The sequence below is a fragment of the Onthophagus taurus genome, chromosome 3, assembly GCF_036711975.1.
Source record: "Onthophagus taurus isolate NC chromosome 3, IU_Otau_3.0, whole genome shotgun sequence".
Lineage (NCBI taxonomy): Eukaryota > Metazoa > Arthropoda > Insecta > Coleoptera > Scarabaeidae > Onthophagus > Onthophagus taurus.
In genome coordinates, this window is record NC_091968.1 from 5,181,238 (window position 1) to 5,204,260 (window position 23,023).

At 34.4% G+C, this 23,023-nt stretch overlaps 1 protein-coding gene across 1 annotated transcript in view; it reads left to right on the plus strand.

Moving 5' to 3' along the window:
• Positions 1-23,023, plus strand: part of LOC111421776 (WD repeat and FYVE domain containing 3 bchs) — a 45,560-nt gene that overhangs the window by 5,076 nt on the left and 17,461 nt on the right. Inside the window, exons 4-11 of the mRNA XM_071194926.1 lie at positions 3,882-4,074; positions 4,127-4,313; positions 4,371-5,832; positions 10,929-11,060; positions 11,119-11,854; positions 11,909-12,228; positions 12,280-12,642; positions 12,701-13,557. Coding sequence (XP_071051027.1) covers positions 3,882-4,074; positions 4,127-4,313; positions 4,371-5,832; positions 10,929-11,060; positions 11,119-11,854; positions 11,909-12,228; positions 12,280-12,642; positions 12,701-13,557 — 4,250 coding nt within the window. The remainder of the gene's footprint in view (positions 1-3,881; positions 4,075-4,126; positions 4,314-4,370; positions 5,833-10,928; positions 11,061-11,118; positions 11,855-11,908; positions 12,229-12,279; positions 12,643-12,700; positions 13,558-23,023) is intronic.

Consider the following 23,023-nt stretch of genomic DNA (forward strand, 5'->3'; position numbering starts at 1 on the left):
GCTAAAAATTGATTTAAAATAACTCAGCACACAAATTAAGTAAATCAACCCAAACAAACAAATAATTTAAATGTACCTTCAAGATTGGATTGTACCGAAGATGAACTGCTACTGGTGCTACAAGTACTGCCACTAGAAGTATTGTTAGTAGAACTACTCCTCGAGGAACTAAAAGAACGTTTTTGAAGGAAATCGCAGGAACTTTCTTTTTTGTCATTTTTTGAAAGTACTGAAATGCAGCGGAGATAATATATTTGACGAAGATGAACCTACATAAACAAGAAGTAAACAGATACAAATTTTTTACTGTATTATAAAGTACTGCTTACTTTACCTTTTGGACTAATCTGAAACTTTTTTTTTCAAAATAAAACCATTAAGGGACGATGAAATAATATATTTTATTGTTTCAGTGCTACAATTGTTTCGAACGTAGAAATGTTCTTCATTCGGCACGACCTTTGATTATATATAATATGGATTGAGCTAACTGAATATATCTACTAACAAAAATCTTGCTCAAGGTGAATAGACGCAGATGGAAAGCGATAATGTGAAAGTGTAACAAAGATAGATATATTATATGTCAGTACGCTTCTATATCTATCTCACTTCTATCAGTACACCCATTATATGGCAGTACGCTTCTATGTCTATCTCGGTTTGATCACCTTGCGCAAGCTATCTCTCTCGTTGGCTCCATCCATATTGTATATAATCAAAGGGCACGACTAAAAATACATTTTAGAGAAGAAAAAAATTATTAAAAAATTTAATTAATTAAAAAAATAAAATCGCTAAAAATAAATTTAAAATATTTACCGTCAATTATTTGATAACGAAAAGAATTATGCATTAAAGTCACACCCAATCACGCGTTGAACAAGTTTCGATTAAAGGTGGGGGGTACATAGAAACCATATAAATGCGTTAATTATCGAAGTAGTTATTATTGGAGTGTTAATGTTAGATAGGTTTATTCCTGCAAACAAAACAGACAAAAATCAGAAAAGAGTGGCGCGCAATCAGACAGAATGGCGACTTAGCAACGTTAAAAACTGTAATAAAATCTCTAGAATAAAAAGGGGGAAAGTGAAAGATTCCAAAGACCATCCAAAAACACAAAACTCTCTCTAAACTCAAAATGAATTTAGGAGGCACACGACAATTAAATTCAAAATATGAAAGAGAAAGAACATAGAATAAATGGCGTAAAAAATACTTACCAAAAACGAGTAACAACCCTCGAGTAAGATAAACTGAAGTGCACTGACGCGAGGAGGCTAAAGTACAGCGCATGAATGGAAAATAAGAAAACAAGTTTTGAATAAGAAAGTGAAAAATAAGTATGAAAATAACCAAACTGTATAAGAAAAATAGGGATTGAATTAATATTAAATATATGAGAGGAAAAAGCGTTTTTTATTATCGATATTGGTTGTAGAAGCTTGTTGTCATTATCAGTATTCAGGGTTATGTGAAGTTCCTCAAAGAGGTATAATTCGCGTGATTTCCTTAGGTTTCTAATTAATTTTACATTCCGAAACTCTACCTTATGATTACTATACTTCATATGCTTGTACACTGAAGAATTAGCTTTCGTCATGTGCCCCCTAAACCTCGTATAAAGACTTCTACCCGTCTGGCCTATGTAAATCTTATCACATTCAGGGCATTCAATCCGGTACACACCACTCTGATTTTCACATTTAATCTTAGGTCTATTATTAACCAATCTATGATAAATTTTATTATTTGAGACAAAAGCAACGTTCAGGTTATATTTATACAGATTCTTTTTCATTTTAAACTCAATTAAAGGAGAGTAAGGTAAGGATATATAGTTATTTTTAATTTTGTAATGTGGATATATAAGGTTAGTAATTTTAGAATTATGACCTAAATTATATATGTGTTGAATATCATGAATATTGTATCCGTTATTGATGCCAATTTTAACTATGGTTTTGATTTCCTTAGAAATACATTGAGAATTTAATGGTATATTGTAAAGCCTATTAAATAGAAATCTGAGGTTGGCGTGTTTATGTTGCCTACAACTATATGAGCTATTAGGAATAACATTATCTGTAAAGGTTGGCTTTCTGAATATATTGAAGTCAAATGAACTTTTATTTAAATTTTTCTTTATGGTGAGGTCTAAGAAGTTAATACTGTTGTTTTTCTCTATTTCAGTAGTGAACTCTAATTGGCTTAGGTTGTAAATTATATTAAGCAGAGCTTTTAATTTTGCCGGATTACCTTTATAAATTATTAAAATATCATCGACATAACGGGTGTAAAAAATAATATCGCTTACAAAAAGTTTATATTTATCATTAAAAAGTTCTTTTTCAATGTGATTGACGTATATGTCAGAAAGGATTCCTGATATTGAAGACCCCATGGGTAAACCGTTTTTCATTATGTATTGCTTGTTGTTGAAGCTAAAAAAATTCTGTTTACATACATAATCAAGCACCCTCAGAAAACTGTCAACCTCTAGCAGATCAATATCTAAATCTGTTGAATTTTCTATAAGAAAACTCTTTATCAGATCTATTGTAGGAATTACCGGTATATTAGAGTAGAGGTTTTTAATATCTAGCGAAATAAGTTTATGGCTCTTTAAATTTTAACATTTGAAAGTTTTTTGACCAATTCAGCAGAGTTTTTTACAGTATATTGAAAGGTATTACTGAAGGTTTTGTATAGAAATCTTTGGATGATCTTGGCTATTCTATTCTCGCTCTTATTTTCTTTGTGTAGTTTAATAAGACATTTCATCTGCGGTGTTGAACGGGTTCATCTCCACAGAGTTAAGAGTAGTAATGTTAAACACCTTTAAAAAAGGAAGATTTTCCTTTATGATTTTCTTTAATTTATTGTTATAGGCAACAGTTGGGTTATTTTTAACTTCTGTGATATTATTTTGGTTAAAAAAATCTAAAGCCTTTGATATATAATCTTCTTTCTCCAGAATTACCAATCCTGTACCTTTGTCCCCCGAAGTTACAATTAAATTATTATCTTTAATGTTCTGATTGAGGTTTTTTATTTTCTTGTTCAGATTAGAAAAACCATTCAATGGATTAGGTTGTATTGTGTTGACGTTCTTAATAATGTTATTGTTTTCATATATATTTTGTTAATATCTTTATTAAAAAGTAATTGTGATTCTAATCTTATAGTCAGATCAACTGGTTTCACTTTATTAGGTAATGTGATTTTGTTGCCCAATTCAAGAACGTCAATGTCGTCATTACTTAGTGTAATTTTACTTAGGTTAGAGAATCTCGGGGCAAATTTTATATTATCTAAATTATCTAATCTGATAGTCATGTGTGGTTCAGAAATATCAAATCTCTTAATATAGAATTTTGATTAAGAATTTATTTTTAAATTTAATTAGCGATGAATTTAGAATCGATTTTGGCTAAAAATAATCTGAAACTGCCTAGTGCTGCATGGTAACTTTTGATTTAGAATAGGACGCTCATTTTCTTTATTTTTGAAAATCGTTCAATAATTTATCAACAAAGTGCTGTTTCTATTTGAAATATTTTTAGAAAGCTACTTCAAATATGAATAAAAAACATATATAAAGATAAATTTTGTAAAATAATTTCTTAACTGTTAAAAAATGCGTGCAAATTATCGATATTTTGAGTCTCCAAACGTAAATGCCCTTAATTATTTTTTTTATTTATTGTTATGGATATATGAAATAAATGTATTAAAAAATCAAAATAAAACATCGTGCGTACTCGTGAATTTCTTGGCGATTCAAACTTTGAATTGAAATTTCGGCGAGTTGTTGGCAATCTACTATGCATACGGGCGTAAATAATTCTAATTAATTTTAATTAATTTCTTTTAAGCTACTTGTAAGATTATGTAGTCATCGAATCCCAGCTGAAGAATTAGCAAGGAAAGATGACCTCACACTTTTATTCTCAGCAATAACCTCACCATGTCGTCTCCATAATATAATGTGGAGAAAAAGTGCGGCGGAAGTATTAATGACTTTATCAAGACATGGATTAAGTCCACCAGTTGTGGGATATATTCACTGTTAGTTCTTATAAATGTTTTTTAATTTTAAATTAATTAATTCTGATTTTAGCGAAAAGTTGTGTTGCTCTTTGTATTGATAACATGCAAAGAGTTCCAGAATTAGCCCCATTGGAAGTTGTAGAAATGTTTGTAACGATGTTTTGCTTTCTAAAAGATTCCAGTGATGTTTCATCGACACTTTTAGATGATTTTAGACAAGCGCAAGGTTATTTATTTTTATCGGATTTTCTTTTAAAGTAATAATTAGTACTAAATTATTTTATATTAATAATTTTAACCTAAAATGATTTTAGGTTGGAAAATGAACGCTCCACCGACGCTCAAGATTCAATAAGAAATTTGATTTTAATGATAACCTCATTATGTATGTGCGGCTATTTAGAATTAAAACCATCGCAAGCTTCAACAGGTTCTCTATTTCAATTGCAAGGGTTCTCATTACCGCAACCTTCCGGAAAAGGAACCAGCGTTCGGAATGTGCAAGCTTTCCACGTTTTACAAACTATGTTTCAAAAATCTAATTCTCCGATGCTTTGCTCGGTTATTTTAGATGCAATTTCAAACATTTATCATTCTGATAACGCGAATTATTTTATCTTAGAAAATCAAAACACATTGAGTCAATTTACGGAAAAAATTTATCATAAACCAGCGGAAATCCAACATAAATTATTCCAATTAATTGAGTTTTTAGTTTTTGAATTGAATTTTGTGCCATGCAAAGAATTAATAAGCATGTCAATTTTCTTAAAAACGCACAGTATGAATCATGTCGAATGTAGCATCATTTGTATGCAAACTTTATTAAATATTTTAAGACATAACAACATATTTAAAGATGTTTATCGAGAAGTTGGGCTATTAGAAGTCTTTGTAACTTGCTTGAATCGTTATGGAAACCTTTTGGAAACGAAAAAAACAGCTGTCGATGCAGGAAAAGATTTTTTTATCCCCATCGGTCAAGAAAGACTTGGAAACATGGTTATCGAAGCATTAACGGTATTATTATCGTCAAATTCATCGAACGCAAACGTTTTACGCGAATGCGGCGGAGCAAAATGCGTTCATAATTTAGTGATTTTCGCTGAATGTCGTCAGGCAACTTTAGGAATAATAAGAGAATTAGTTTTAACTTCCGGTGGTGATGAGGATATGGCACAACTTTTAGCTACCTTACACACAGCTCCAAGACACGCTTTATTATTAAAAATGGATATACTCAAAGCTTTGCTTCAATGCTTAAAAGAATCTCATCGTACAAGAACTGTTTTCCGCAAGGTAAACGGTTTCGTTTATGTAACCAGCGTTTTAATTTCATTGGAAGGAAAGTTATCGAAATATGAACCCGATCCCGATATTTTAAATTTATTACAATTGGTTTTTTATACGATTAGTACTGCCATGAGGTTCGAGCCGGCAAATGCAAAATTTTTTCATCACGAAATTTGCATGACGAGTCTGTGTGATACTTTGAGATTATTAGGATGTTTTTCGCCGTTAAAAATCGAATCTCTTGCGGATTGTGATGAAATTTTAGCGTTGGACATGCACTTACAAGATTTATACCATAAGATATTTATCGGAAGTTTAAATAATTTAACGATTAATAACGATGTACCTGCTACTTTAGCATACGCTACTATTGTGTATAGATTATTATACGATTTAGCTTTGGATTTGTATGATAAACCGAATGCGTCGTCGTCAATTCTTGCCATAAAATCTCTTTCGAGGCAATCATCTAATGAGCCATCAGTGAGAATTAAATTAAATACTCTCTCCGTCCAGAAATAAGTGTCCGCTATCGATTTTTTTGTCCAAAAATAAGTGTCTGATTTACTTAAAAATTAATTTATTGAAACTTAACTACAAATAACGTTTCTAAGAAACTTTTGATGAGAATTATACTGAATTAATGATGTCTTTTACATGTTGATAAAGCCCATAATCAAAATTTATAGAAACTGGATCTTTATTCATATATTATTCATATTCCATCTACTTTTATGGTTGCTACCATACACTGTTGGAACTCAATTTGGAAAAGGCTTTTTCAACAGCAAGAACTAATTCGTCTACAGTTTTGCAAGCCGATTATTGTTGCAATGATTGAATTGCATTAAAAAGCCTAAATCTAAGACGTTTGTATTAGGACTATTGGGTGGCTGACACCAGGAAAAATGTGTGGTTTAGCGCTGTCTTGCTGGATCCAAATTGTTTGGCGACAAAATTTTGCTTGAATTTCGGGCAACAATTTTCCAATAATCATGTTCTTATACTCTTCTCTAGTGATATTAGAAACCACTTTCGTTTTAATGGTCTGATTTTTACTGCTCCGTTTAGCAGGGTCCAAAAAAGAAAAGGCCAAATGCCAAGATTTCCATCGAAGTTCTTGTTTTCAGAATAATTGCAACGTGGACGAGCTACAGCGGCTAAGATCATTACTTTTGTGGAAAAACGTTTACCTTTGCAGGTCCTGTGTGGTTCCTTCTCGCCATCAACTACTATCCGTGCAAAAAGTCAAGGCCCCTCACTTTAGAGATTTATATCTTCGTAACCGTTCGATGAAAAAAATTGCAGTAAAGTTTATTGTAATCAGTAAACATTTCTGCGTATCACATGTTAATTTGGAAATTTTCGAGTTTGCGATTTTTCTTTTATCGCGAGTTAAGTGAAAAAAGTACCCGATATTTGAGAGTACCAGCAACTTTGTCTACTTTGCAATTTTTCTCCACAACTATTTGACGAAAGAACTTCAAATTTGAACTGGTGGTAAACCGATGTGTTCTTAATGTGGGGCATATTTTATTTTATCGATATTCCATATAGTTTCGCGGAAAATTGCGGTTAATTGCGGATTTTAACGCGGTTTTTACCAAAATATGCCAAATAATGTCGGTTGTCGGATGCCGTTATCAGTTTCTCAAAATTAGGGCTCCCTAATTTTTTAAGAACGATTTAATGGAATTACAAATTAAAGATCGCCATGCGGGGTGACGGGGGTTTCGTCCAATCGGAACAGATGGTGCGTCCTAGAAAGGACGTCGCGCCTTATTTCTTTATGTAGGTAAGATAAAGGCGCGACGTACTATCTGGAACGCACCATCTTTCCCGATGGGACGGAACTCCCCTCTCCCCGCATGGCTATTTCTGTTTCTTTTTAATTTATAATTCGCTTAAATCGCTCTAAAAAAATTAGATAGAAATAAAAATTTGAAAAACTGATAACGGTATCCGATAAACGCAATTATTTGACATATTTTGATCAAATCCGCGAGGAAATCCACTCAGATGTTTTCGACATAACGGCGTCTTACTAAACCGCGATTTTCTGTGAAACTGTATGGGATATCGAAAAAATAAAATAAAAAATAAACCTGTTCAAAATTCAAATTTTTTCGTACGATAGTTTTCGAGAAAAAAAATCGCAAAGTTGACAGACTCGCGATTAAAAGAAAACCGCGGATCCGAAAATTTTCAAATTAACATAAGTTAAGTACAAATGTTCAGCGATTACAACAAACTTTGTCGCAATTTTTTTTATCGAGCGGTTGCGAAGATATCGATCTCTAAAATGAGGGGCCTTGACTTTTTGCACCGATGGTAGGTAATAGGAGTACGTTTCAGCTGTTTTTGTGAGATAAAACCATGAATTCGATCAGGTAATTCAAATTCGACCCCCACCATTGGGATCTCAGAAACCATAAGAGATACAGAAATGGTTAAATGGGGGCAAAGTTGCGTATTGTAGAGGTCATCATTTTTCAACAAAGTTTTTGGAAACTAAAACAGCTAGTTTTAGTTTTTAAAATAAGGCCGAAAAACAAAAAAATTACTTTTTCGTTTTTTGCCTATAACTCCTTTATTTTTCGTTTTTTCATGAATCTGAAAAAACATTCTTAAGGCAACTTTTTATGAAAAATGTCGTGACACAGCTAGATATTTTCTCCGACGTTTGGTTTTCGTGAAACTATTATCAGGTTTATTCTTTTTTTTGAATAATTCAATGTTTTTCTAAATGAAATACATTGTGTGACATATCATTGAAATCAGAATTAATTATCCTATTTTTTGGTGTGAAAATCAAATATGGCGTTCATAGGACACAAACATAGTTGTCAGATATGGTGATAGTTTTACGTGTAGGAGTTTGTATTTTAAGCCTTCGTCCCAGACTTTATCGAACACTTGGGTTTTTCTTTTACAGATTTGTGATTTCTTCCGGGTTTCGGAAAAATTACGATGTGTCAAATTGTTTACCCTGTTTTTGGTTTCGCAGCTCCTCGTTCGCTGCCATTCTTGTCTCAATCTGCTTTTTTGTTTTATTAGTTGTAATATTGCAGCTATCGTAAGTACTTGAAGAGATTTACTATTTCGTTTTTTTTACGGAACTGTTGATAGTTTTACACTTTCACATATATTATTTGTGTAGTTGGAAATCTATTCCTTCGTTACAATCGATGTCAATTGGTGCTTCAGCCAGACGATCCAGAGTTTCATGAAAAGTTTCCCAGTTTGGTTTGCCATTTATCAGTGTTGGTTATGGTTTATAGTTTTTTGAAAAACTTTGGAACGATTCAACCAATTAAGTCTCGGAAAGCGATGTTCTGAAAATGCCGGCATAAGCAGTTCCACGAACTCTTGTTTTTTATGCGTTACTCTATTATCAAATTGGCAAAAGCGGAGAAATGTCGGAACCTTTTAGACCTCTTTCCAAAGGTATTTCCGAATTTCTTTTGAATTTTTTTTATTGAGCATTCTTAAATAGTATTCTAAGAATTAAGAACTAAAGACAATGTATCGAAGCGGGTAGGAAAATGTTTAAAAATTCATAAATCTTATTTGTTCTTGCTAGATTATAAACGTTAGTGAATTGTTTCTGAAGAAGTTTTAATTTTTTTCAAAAGATGTTTTGCCGTTGTACTGGCAAAATCACACGGTAAATTTTTTTTTTTAATTACTCTACTTTTATCCACAGATTCAAATTTTACAATAAAATACATTGAAAATAAGGTCAAGGTCAAAAAATGTTACCGTCATATGGTTTCCCCCTTCGCGCAGAACAACTTTCATTTGGTTCATTTTTATGTAAAATGAACTGTTTTCGAGATAATCGCGTATTATAATGTGTATTCTTCAGGTGGAATTATTTGTAATGCATTTACTATCGAGATTTTAATTTAATACCATTTGGGCTATTAGCACGACATCCCCATGTTTTATTTTTACAATTTAAGTCGGCTATCATAAGAGTCGAAGTATTAGAATTAAATATATGTGTTATGTCGTTTTGTATCAACGATTTGTTTAACTGCTTGTAAACAGAAACTAAATTCATGTTGGCACCATCTAACGTTTTTATTTTAACACCAACTGCTTCTAAACCAAAATTGCCGCTCCACCGGCTGCTACTGTAGAACTTCTATCCTTCCTGTATAGGTTGTATCCTGGGATGTTGTATCCATCTTTCACCTTGCTTTAAATGTGTTTCGGTAATGCATGCTATTTGAATGTTATGACGATGGAGAAATTCAATGATTTCCGTTCGTTGATTTTTTAGTCCATTCGCGTTCCAGTACATTACGGTGATGTCTTGTATTGTTCGGCTGTTATTGTTATCCATTGATAAGATTAGGAAGTAGGGAATTAGCAATGAATTGTTTAATTTGTGTTATAACTGGTGTAAGGAGATCTCTTAGAAATTTGATTATGGTATCTGTAATTGTGGATGTGAGGGATGAGGATATAGGATTATGATTAGAGCTTGATGTGGGAGTAGTGTTTATGCTTTTTACGGTGGGGTGATCATTATTTCCTTGAGGATTCGTATTTGCGATTTAAGTATGGGACGACCTTCAACCTCTATAATTTGCCGGGTGATTATCGCCACAATTAGCGCATGTTGGTGGATCTTTTCTATCTTTTATGCATTTTTAATTAAATGATTTTTTCCGCATTTAACTGTTTGAAATAGTAATTCTTGGTATGACCAAATTCCTGACATTGATGGCATTGTGGTATGTTTCCTAGTTTTCTTCTCGCTTCAACACTAATTATGCATTGAAAAATTGAATTGATATTGTATGTCTTTGGCATTTTCTTCTGGATTCAGTTCAACTGCGCATATTGGTATTGGTTGTTTATTTTTGTTAAGTCTCTAGTAATCTAGTTACTCTAATAATTGGAAGTTTATGGGTTTATAGTTCGTTGAATATCTCTTCTTCAGTTAATGATATGGGTAAATGTGTTATAATCACAGATATATCTTTGGAATTCGGGTCTTGAAAAGAATGATATTCAAGGCTTTCTTCAGTATAAAATTTAGTTAACTAGTTAAGTAATGGTACAGACTTTATTAACACCGTCTCATTATTTCTCGGTTTTCGACCAACGCTACTTTAGCACCATCGGCTAACGATTTTCGGGCTTGATGCTAAATTCGGCTTTCAATTTTTACGGAAATGTTAAATTTGTTCGCTGTCATCTTAATTGAGCCTTGTTTCAGTTTGCTATACTCAGTTCTAGTAACGCATGATAAACGGCCTGCGTTTTGTTGGAACTTAAGTTTGGTCTTTTACGACCGTTTCTTGTCAAGATGTCTTCCTCTTTCCCATTATTTTCTTAAACCGGATCTTTCTGTGAGATCTTGAAAAGTCGCATTTTTTTGGATAAAAAACTTATACTGTAGGAAAAATTACAAAACTTTTTAATGGCAGTGAAAAACTTAACCTTTAATTTAACTTTGTGTTTTCTTTTCTTAATTTTTGAAAAAAAATCGATATCAGACACTTATTTCTGGACGGAGGGAGTAATATGAATAAAGCTAAAATAAATTTGGATTAATTTCGTAGACTCCGACTTCAACAATTCAAGGACGAAGATCTGTTGTGAATTCTTTAAATTTAAACCCACCTGTACCTGATCCGATGATTGTTCATCCAGGGGTGGTAACAGCTATGTTACAACTCTTACCTTGTATACAAGTAACTATATTTAAAAAAATTTAATAAAATTTGCTTTAATATCGTGTTTATTCTCCAGGATAATAATCTAGAAAAACAACTAAGCCTTCAATTTTACATCTCCGAAGTGATAAAATCATTAGTTCGTAGTGAACGTAATCAACAAGTAATGTGCGATAGCAAATTCGTTGGACAACTTTTACTAATTGGATCGAAACCCCTTCAAACGGAAACACACCTTTTACATTCACCCCTACAGTACATGTTGGAACGTTTAGCAGCTCAAGCTTTAGAACCGACTGATTTAAGAAATTTCCTCCGACTTGGAAATCCTTTATGTTGCGTTCCTTTACAATCGAAAGATCCAGGTGGTGGACCTGTACCATTAACCCGAATCAAAACTTTAGTTTCAATGACAACCCCAAAAGATTTTCGGGCACAAGCGTCATGTACGTTGCCTCCATTTGTTGAATTCGATATGTCAGCGGAAGGTTTTGGGTGTTTGTACCTTCCAAGTATCGCCCCACAAAGCTTGGGAGCCCCAAGTGTGGTTTCAACAGTTGATAGTAATATTTTGGGAGGAATTGGAGCTGGAGATAGACTTTTCCCCCCACAAACTGGATTAAGCTTTTCCACATGGATTTGTGTAGATAAATTTTCCGATCCAAGAACAGATCCTCATTGTGTTAGGTTATTAACGTTGGTGAGAAATTTTAATTTATCAAAGGACCAACATTTGGTGTGTTTATCGATTGTTTTATCTGCAAGAGATAAAGCTATTATTGTGTCAACTCAAGAAACTCATATTCCAGATCGTAATAAATATTAAAACATTTTTTTTAATTAAATTTGTATAAAATTATTTTTAGATGTTGGTGAATGGGAACCGGAAGGTTCTGGGGAGCATGGAGCTAGAGTTTGGTGTCCTGATATCCTTCAGGAAGGTCAATGGCACCATTTAGTGATTGTTTTAAATCGAGCAGTATTAAAAAATTCATCGTTTTCGCTTTATCTTGATGGCCAACATATGCATACTCAAAAGTTACATTATATCTCACAAAATCCAGGGGGGATATCTACAAATATGACTTCAGCCTCATCTGTTTATGGGTTTATTGGAACTCCGCCGGCTTGGAGAAGATATTCAAAACTTTGTTGGAAACAAGGACCTTGTCATTTAATTGAAGAAGTAAATTAAATCTCACCAAGCAATATTGTTGTTACAATTTTTTGTTTATAGGTGTTACAACCGGTTACTGTGGGTTACATTTATCAATTAGGTCCTCAATATATGGGATCTCTTCAAGCACCGAATGTAAGTGTAGAAGTGAATCAATTGGTTGCTGAAGAAAAAGTTGTCTTTGGTTTAAACGTAAAGGCGATGTCTCAATTAACATTGAGTAAAATACGTAAAGTTTACAGTAGAACAGATAATAAATCGATCGCTAAACAATTGGGAATGTCAAGTCATGAGAATGCAACTCCGATTCGGATTTTACACAATTCAGCTGGGCATCTTTCAGGACCTTCACGATCTTTGGGTGGTGTTGTTATCGGTTATCTTGGTGTGAGGGTGTTTTGTCCAAGACCGGTTGCTTTAGTGGTAAGTTTTTAATAATACTTTAAATAATTTAATTTTATTTTAATTAAAAACTTTTTAGATTGATACAGTTGGTGGTTGCGCAGTTCTTCTTGGACTAATAGCAATGGCCCAAGACGTCGAAAGTTTATATGCAGGTGTAAAAGCTTTAGTTTGCGTCGTAAGAAGTAACAAAGCAGCTCAAGTTGAAATGGATCGCAAAAGAGGTTACCAAACCCTTGCGATGCTCCTCCGCAAAAAACGAACTCTCCTCAACTCGCATATCTTACATTTGGCGTTCAGTTTAGTAGGAACTGTCGATAGCGGAAGGGAAACATCCGCAATACCAAATTTAACCGCATTTCAAGACTTATTATGTGATTTAGATGTTTGGCACGAAGCGCCTGGAGAATTACTTCGATCCCATTTAGAACATTTATATGAATTAGCCGCCGAATCAAACGAAAAAAGAAATAATACTTGGATAATGAGAGATTTACAATTAGTCACGAAATTATTACATATAACACCGGAAATTAAACACGGAGCGACGCGACAAGTTTTATTTTCGTTGTTATCTATTTTATTGGGGGGGCAACCAAGACAGTCGGATTTATTATGGTTTGGCCAATTTATTGCGGCGAAATTACCACCGACTACGATTCCGAGTGAAAAAAATATTGTATTGCGCGAAGGCGATTTAGAAAAAGAAGCTGAAGGGGAGCACATATTATTAAGAAATCGCTGTTTATCATTAATGCACAATTTGCTTTTTACAAATCGAAATGTCGTAAACGTAATGATTTGTGATGAGATCGCGAGAACTTTAGGTTTTGATTGGGTTTTATTGTTTCTTCAACCGCATTTACATTCAACTACTGTTGTTATTGGAATGAGAATTTTAATTGTTATGTGTTCAAATTCAACGTTAATGACACGGTAAGTAATTTTACACTGTTAGAAATAATTCACGAGCACACCCTGTATTATCTAAACGTGTGAAGATAAATCCATAGTATTTGCGGAATATCGAGTTTTTCTGTCGCGGTATTGTTTCGAGCGGTCGTTATCGGCAGTGCAACGGGCATGGCGAGAATGGTCTTAGCTAGGACATACGCGCCTTCAGCATGCGAGGATCCCCCAAATCGCCCTTGTGCTCAGCGCTTTAGCGTGGCGTACGTCCTCCTCAAAGCAACAAGTGGATTGCGCGCGTGTTGTGCGATACAGCGAATTCCACCAACACCCGAGCACCGCCGCATACGTCACGAGTGGGTCGACGCTAGACATTGGTGGGTTGCCGAGTGGAGGGACATTTTGTTTTCCGACGAATCAAAGATTCGAATTGAGCACCGGTGACGTCCGAATTTTGGTTTGTCGAAGACGTGGTGAGCGTCTACTCGAGCACTTCGTGCAAGAACGCTCTTCCGCCGCTTCCTTACGGCCCGTTGTGCTTCCCTACGTTCGGCGGGGCTCACGTCTTCTATTCATGCACAATAACGCCCGACCGCACATCGTGCGTGTTGTACAGACCTTTGTGGAAGTGCACCGTATACGAATGTTTCCTTGGCCAGCTCTTTCTTTGGATCTAAATCTGATCGAACATGTGTGGGACATCATTGATCGGAGACTTCAACGTTAGCCGGATAACGTTGAGAAGCTATGGAGACGAGTTGAGGCGACACGTTAGTAAAATCGTTACATAAGCTTTTTTTAATATAATAAACTGAAGGGGGGAATCTCTTTTTCTATTAAATAAAGTGATATCTTTAGGAATTTTTGGCTGTCAAACTATGACCTCTTTCAATTTAATCTTTTGCCTAAGTTTAGAATATATATTTATTTATTTAAAAACACATTTGTTTATAAGAAATAACGCCTGCTATGTCCTTCAACAACGTTGTCACGTGAAGTGTCTAAATCGTTGGTTGACAAGATATTCACCCTTGAGACGATTTGAAACAGAAAAATCAAATGGTCTTCTCTTCTATATACATGTAATTATCCTCTGGACTAGAATTAAGCAAAAAAAATTATTGATAAAATGGCGCGTAGTTAAATTAAAATAATCGATTTTGCTCTTAAAATCGGTAAGTTTATTGCAAAAAAAGCATATGTATGTAGGGTTCACGTTCTATTTAATTTATTTCTAGGGGTGTTTTTATTAAACTTTCACTTCATAATAAAATAATGTTTATTTTAATCATTTCTAGCGGTACACTTTAAAACTTGTAATTTGAAATAAAATAATATTAATACAATCGGAACGTTTTACAAATACGACTGTTGCTCTTCGGGATCTCAGAGGCAACTGTTCGACGGTTCGATCTTCTTATTCGTTAGCGCTTTCAAGGGGGAATCCCACATTTCGGCCATCCTGGGATTCATTCGCCTCGAATGGATTGCCTGGACACCAGGGTTTCATGTGGTCAGCACTGCTGGATGTCTTTCGCGGACCTGGGTGGTTACCAACCTTTTCTACATCATACCGGTCGGGACCAATACCTCTAACAACCCGATATGGACCTAAAAATTTAGTTAACAATTTAGATTCGGTTTGAAACTGTGTTCTCTTGATGGCTACGAGATCGCCTATATGGTATATAGTGGCAATTTTCCGTTTCTTGTTATAGTTCCGTCGGTTTTCTTCTTGCACCTTCATTATCTGGTCTTTGGCTTCTTTTCTCATCCTCTCACGGTCCTCACTGAATTCCTGCATGTATACTTCTTGAATTATGTTCTTTAGTTGTAATTCTTCACGTCTTTTCATGGGTACGCCAAACATTAGTTGGAAAGGTGTGGTATTAACACTTCGTTGGTACGTGCTATTGATGACTTCTTGAACTTTCCATACTTGTTTATACCAACTCTCTGGCTTGTCAATCGCTAACTTTGATATCACTGGTATAATTATCCGGTTAATCCGCTCTACTTGCCCGTTTCCTCGTGGGATACCTGTTGTAATGGTTACGTGCCGGATCTTTTCTTGAATGCAGTAGTCTTCGAATTCTTTTGACGTAAAGGCAGTGCCTCGATCGGATACTATGATTGCAGGATTTCCAAAAGTCGATTTCTGTAGTTTAAGCTTATCTAATACTTCTTTTGTATTGGTAGTCTTCGTCGGATAAATCCATACAAATTTTGTGAAAGCGTCGATGATGACAAACAAATATTTATAGTTTTTAGAAGTTTTAGCCATTGGACCTAAATGATCAATGTGATAAGTGTGCAATGGAAGGTCGCCTTTCTCTATGGGATTCAACAATCCTTCAGATTTTCCCGATTTTCTCTCCACAAGTATACATCGTATGCAGTTTTGAATCACTTTCTTAATTTTGTCATCTAAATTTGGTATGTAATAATCTCTTCTAATTAATTCCTTCGTCTTTTTTAATGCAAAATGACCATTTTCATGAGCTTCTTTTATTATTTGCTGTTGCATGTAAGTTGGAATAACTAATAATTTTTGGCCATCAATATTTTTATAAAGGATGTTCTTAGTTATTTCATAGTTTTCGTATTCGTTACTTTCTAAGATCTTCATTATGGTTCGTAAATGTTCATCATCCATTTGAGCCCTTGCCATTCGTTCCAAAAATCCAGTCTGTACTATCATCGTTATTGGATTTCGACTTAGAGCATCGCAATGTTTCATTCGATGTCCAGGCCGATGTTCAATCGTGTAGTCAAATTCTTCTAGTAACAAGGCCCATCGTGCAACTCTTGTGCAAAGGTCTTTCTTTTTCATTGTTGCTGCAAATGCTGCACAGTCAGTTGATATTTTAAAATTACTTCCCAATAAATAAACTCGAAATTTCTTTAGTGCTTCTATTATAGCAAGTACCTCAAGTTCATAGCTGTGATACCTTTTTTGTGCGTCTGTCGTTTTTCTACTCCAATAATAAACTGGATATAACTTTCCATCATCTTGGTCTTTCTGCAGCAACACTGCCCCAAAGCCTTCTTTGCTTGCATCTACATGTAGTTCAGTTTCATTGTAATAGTTAAAAATTTTCAATACTGGTTCACTAGTTAGAATCTGTTTAAGAGTCTCAAACGCTTGCTCTTCTTCTTTTCCAAATACAAGCTTTTTGTCTTGCCTTAACATATCGCTTAACGGTTTTGCAATCAAAGAATACTCAGCGATGTACTTTCTGAAATAACCAGTAAGGCCCAGAAAACTTTGAATTTGTTTTATTGTTGTCGGTTTTGGAAAATTCACAACAGCCTTAATTTTTTGTTTTGCTGGTTTAACAAAACCATTTTCTATTTCATGTCCTAAATATTCTACCGTGCTTTTAATAAATTGACGTTTCTTCCATTTGAATTCTAATCCATTGTCCATCGCTATCTTTAAAACTTTTTCTAATCTCGCAAAAGCCTGATTAACGTCACTCGCTGGTATAATAATATCATCCATGTACAAAATCACGACTCTTTCTTGAATTAAGTCTTTGAAAACATTGTTTATGTAACGTTGAAACACTGCTGGCGAATTGCACAGACCAAACGGAGTACGTAGAAATTCATACTGTCCACCTGGAGTTACGAATGAAGTATATCTCACACTTTCTTCGGCTATAGGAACATGGAAAAATCCATTTTTCAAATCCAATGTTGTAAAGATTCTTGCGTCAGCCAACAAATCAATGTGATCCTCTATTACAGGAAGAGGGTAACGATCTTTTATTATCTTCCTATTCACCTTACGATAATCAACACAAATGCGAGTACTTCCGTCTTTCTTCTTTACAAGTACAATAGGGCTGGCGAAATCCGATGTACTCTCTCTTATGATGCCGTCCTTCAACCAATTTTCAATTTGCCTGCCTACCTCATATCTTTCTGGCATTGATAATCTTCTCGGTGCTTGATAAACTGGTGCATCATCTTGTAAAATAATTTTCGTCTGTATGTTTGTTGAAGTTGAACATTTCTTTGGTTTGTAGTTTTCAATCAACTGTTGAACTTTGTCGTAATATTCGTATCTACCAACATCTAAATCATTTTCTGTGTTTATCAGAAATATTTCATTTTCCTCAGAGACACCTATTTCTTCCTTTGGTAGATGATTACAAAATCTAATTTCGTTAGGAGATATTGTCAACGTCACTTTTTCTAATATCGGCTTACCAATAAGCAAATCCATGGGCATGGCATCATCAGGTACTATGTGTACAGTCGTTTTAAATCCACACTCGTCTACGTTTATATTACCGTTGAATTTACCCATAGCAAATACCGTGTTTTTGCCCAGTCCTCGCAAAGAAACTGATGTCTCTTCGAAATTTGGCGAGCCTAATTTTAAATAGCTACTAACTTTAATTAAATTCAAGTCGCTTCCAGTGTCTATAAATCCACAGAATAATTTGTTGTTAAGATATAACTGCTTATAGCCTGGTTTTTCTTCTTTAGTTTCTTTTATGACGTACGATTGCTTCTTCTGGTTATCGTGTGATTGGCAGTTTTTAGCAATATGACCAAAATTATTGCATCTGAAACATTTTATTCCCTTTTCCTTATCGTGACAATTTCTTGACAGATGTCCCTTCCTTCCGCAGTTAAAACATGTCGGAATAGGTCCCTTTTCTTCGCGTTCAGGTTTCCTAGTCTTTGGGTTGTCTTCCTTTATGTTCTTGTCTTTATACTCCCGTCTATCTTTAGATTGTTTAGATTTCATTTTTTCGTAAATCTTAAGTTTCGTTTTAAAATCATTCATGCAACTCGCGCCGTATAAAATAGTTTTATTTGCTTCGTCGTCAATAATTCCATCGATAATGTAATCAATCAAAGCGTCCTGTTCGATGTAGCCTCGTGCCGCAATTTGTCGCATTTGAAGAAGGTACTCAGTTAACGTCTCTTCCTTTCGTTTTTTCCTGGTTGCTAACATCTTGTGTAAAGCAGCGCTATTGATTGTCTGTCCAAATTCTTTCTGCAAACTGTCTTTCAGTGATTTCCAAGTTTTAATTATTGGTTCTGATTTTATAAACAGAAGCGCGTCATCTTTCAATAATTTTTTTCCGTATACCAATTTTTCTACGTCGCTCCAACACATTAATAAAGCGGTTTCTTCAAACTCGTCTAACCATTTCTCTAATGAACACGTGTCACTTCCATTAAACGTTGAAACAGCGTCTTCCACGTCTTTAAACGTTAAAACGAATTTCGGTGTCGTTTTCTTCGTTCGGGAAACTGCGTTTGCTACGTCATTGTTTCCTGCGTCGCTATTGTCGTCATCGTCATCATTATCTTCGTCATCATCGTCGTCATCATTTATCGTCTTTTGCTAACAAACTTAAATCAGATAATCGCGTGCATAATACTTTTACCAATTCTTCTTTGTTATCAGCGTCGTTTGGAATTTCCAATAAATTACAAATTAAATTTAAATCTCCTAACGTCAAATTTTTTGTAGCGTAATCTAATTTCTTTTTTTTTTCGTCGTCATTTTGAAAAACAAAACCTTTAAATTCGCGTAGTCTTTTTCTATTATTTCGATCTCCGTCGTTTTCATAAACTAATCTATGACATGCTCTTATCGTCGCCGTTGTTCCGTTCGTTATGTTTCGTTCAATAGCTAAATTATTGCCTAAACGATCCATTTTTTTTTTCGAAAGTTAAAAGAAAAGCATGCAACTTATCTGTGTGCCCTTGAATTGAGAAGATCCCGCGTCGTTATCTAGTCTTGGTTCCCGTCAGTGGTCGATGCCTACAGCCGTTATTTTATCGATCTTCGTTGTCGCCGTCTGGTTGTGTTTTTTCTTCGCACGTCTTGCCGAACTTGCGTACGATCCGCCTTCTTCACAAAGTTTACAGAATTTTCTTCGTCGCTTTTCTTCACCAAACTTTGCTTTTTTCGCAGAATTTTCGTCGTCGCTTTTCCTCACGAAACTGCTGTTTTTCTTTTATTTTAAATTATCGCGGACGAGCCTCCAAATTGTGTAGGGTTCACGTTCTATTTAATTTATTTCTAGGGGTGTTTTTATTAAACTTTCACTTCATAATAAAATAATGTTTATTTTAATCATTTCTAGCGGTACACTTTAAAACTTGTAATTTGAAATAAAATAATATTAATACAATCGGAACGTTTTACAAATACGACTGTTGCTCTTCGGGATCTCAGAGGCAACTGTTCGACGGTTCGATCTTCTTATTCGTTAGCGCTTTCAAGGGGGAATCCCACATGTATATGAGGAATCAGTTTCTCTGTAGGTCAAACGATAGAAAGATGCTTTCTGAATGTACAGTTAAAATTTCAAGCTAATCGATTGAGTAGATTAGTAGTATTTAGAGTATTTAGAAATCATGTCAACCAGTTGTAAAAAGTGCGTTTCGAGAAAAACGCATTTAAAGTTTTAAGTACAATTTGTGAATTTATATTCAATATTTACGGCTAATCTGCTATACCAAGGCCGTACACTATTCCTTCTTCTTGCTTCTCGTTGAAATATTCTTTCTCCTGTTGATGCAATCTTTGTTGAGTACGAGCTTCTTTTGTCGCTTGAAGGCTGCGGCGAGCCGATTGCTCCAAACGCTTTTCATCCCGAGAGTTGGCATAAATTTTAGTCTGCTCACCAATTTCAATTCCCATTGTTCCCATTACTTTTAAAATAGCGAAACAGCCTTCATTAAAAATGCTGGTTGCTATATAAGCGGATATTTCAACTGTTTTTAAGCCACAGTGTAGATGTTTGGGGCTAAACGCCAAACAGTAGAATGGCAGCTTTCATTATTATTTTGAGTTTCACCACCCAAACATCTTTCTAACAATTCCTTTGATGCCAAGTCTTCATATATTGGCATTATAACGGTTGCAAGATCTGGATGAAGTGTCGGTTCGTGGTCGAATTCATACAGTTTTCTCTTGGCTTCGGCTTTACGCCATTTACACCAACTCTCTGGTCCGATTGGGCAGTATATATGCTGCGGATTTTCGTTTGACGATAATTTATGGTAGTAGGTTTCCCATACATAGGGTTCGGAATACCGACCAAAAATTGAATACCGGTATTTCTGTATATTTTCAATGTGATACCGGTACTAATACCGGTATTAGAAAAAAATATGAAGAAGCTAAAAATGGAGAAGTAATATAATGAATTAAACGAAATTTGATAATAAATTTATTATAAAAATGTAAAGTAAATAAATAATTATTCATATAGGTATATATCAATAAGTCGTAGTGCAAATGCTTAATTCAAAATACTTATTTGTAATACGACTTATTAAAACGTGCTCTTAAAATACATAGGTTTTCTAATGTATTCTCATTAAGTTTACAACGGATTGTTGTACAAAAACTTTGGACTGATGAGAAAACCCTTTCTGTTGAGTATTCCACGCTTGTTGGAGGAATGGTGATTAAGTAGTCATAAATTTTTTGAAGATGACTGCCTCATTTCCTTGTTTTCCAATGCTTCTAAAGTGAGACTTTTGGAAATTAGTGAGCAGATGATAATTTTTCTTTAATAGCCATATTTAATTTGTTTGTTAATGACTTGTTCACTTGATGTACTAGCTAAATATTTTTGTTCATGTGATGTACTCGGTAGGTTTTCTTTGTTTTCGTCCGTTAGTCTATTTAATAAACTTAGAATTTTTTGTCTTACTCTTTTGTATTTGTTAAAGGTTTATAACTACTACAATTTAAATAATTTGAAATTAAAACTTCATAGAGTGTCCAGACCCTAAACTACAAGACTTTGCTATAAAAAAAAAATCAAACTTTTTGAAAAAAAAACATTCCCCCTTTAAATAAAACTAGAATTTACCACAAAACGGGATATTTATTAAAAAATTATATGATGCCACACTAAAAAATTATTCTGATTCGTCACACGAACTCTCCTCATTTGGTTCTTCGTCTTCATGGACACTTTTTTGATTTTCTTGGGCAATGGGCGTATACTTGTAATAAAAGGGTCAGAGCTCAATAGTAATCTATGTATAACATCTCTATTAGACGCGTCTCGTTAAAATTTTCTAGCGAAATCTTGCCCGTATGTACGAAAGTGTTTGTTTCTGGCATCAGCAGTCTCTTCTGATAGTTGCCCAATCAGCAACAAGGCATGTGAAATAATTTCAGCACCATGCATTAAAATTTTGTGCATGGTTAGCGTCATTGGATGCCAGCTGTATAAAGTAATATACAACGTATGCATATGTTTCAATTTTAGCGACATCAATCTCATGTCCACTTGATATTGCTTCCAATATAATATTCAAGCTGTAAATTAAGGTTTCGTCAACTCCAGTGATTTCGCCTATCGAGTTAGGGTTTTGGAAAAATCTTCTAGCCGAATTTCCGTCATTAATTGAATTAGTTTTTTGTCTCGGCTATAGTCTTTTTATCTTTCTAATTGGAAGCTCGTATGACAAGTGAAGGATTAATTCAAACAACCGTATTTTTGCATAAAGAACGGATATTCCCAATGATAGTCATTCTGGATTTACATCTTTCCTCTTTGATATGCCCTTAAAGCTTTTTGAAATTAGCCCACACCCATAGCACCGCATTGTAGATGCTGTGTTAGTTGCGGCATTGCATATTTTCCCATCAACCATAGTAAATAATAGTTTGTGTTCAATTTCAAGTCCTCTTTTCAAAGGTACTCTACTTTTTTGTAACTCTTTTACTTGATGTTCTACATATATTATATGATTTCATCTTTGGCAACATGCTTCGTTTCAGGAATAAACCTGATTCTTATGAATGAAAAGTATATATAAAATAATTTAAATATGATGCAATTATATTTTATATTTTATTAAGGCTTCGGTGCTACATAATTGTTTCGGCTTCCAATGGAGCCGTCTTCAGGCACGACTGGACAAATTAACTTGAATAAGTATATTAAATAATAACATTTCATTCTTCAGACGCACGGCTAAACCCGGAACTTTCTAGTTCTAGGTCTAGTGTTAGTTCTAGTTTTAATTGTTGTACAGTGCTAGACCAAGAACTAGAATCATTCGGGTTTAGCTGTCTTAAGAGACGTGCGACTAAACCCAAATGTTTCTAGGTCTAATGTTAGCTCTAGTTACAGTGCAAGTGTAAAACTTGAACTAACACTATATCTAGAACTAGAATCATTCGGGTTTAGCCGTCTTTAGAGACGTACAGCTAAACCCAAATGAGTCTAGTTCTAGGTGTAGTGTTAGTTCTACATAGTAATAGTCTAGTAATATCGGGTTTAGCCGTCTTTCAAGACGACTAAATTCGAATGATTCTAGTTGTAGGTCTAGTTTTATACTAATACTCTATCACTAGAACCAAAACAAGACCTACAACTAGAATCATTCGAATTTAGTCGTCTTGAAAGACGGCTAAACCCGAATGTCTCTAGGCGGCCGGCAACATCTCGAATTTTCCTAGTGTAGTTTTTGCTTAAACTGACCAATA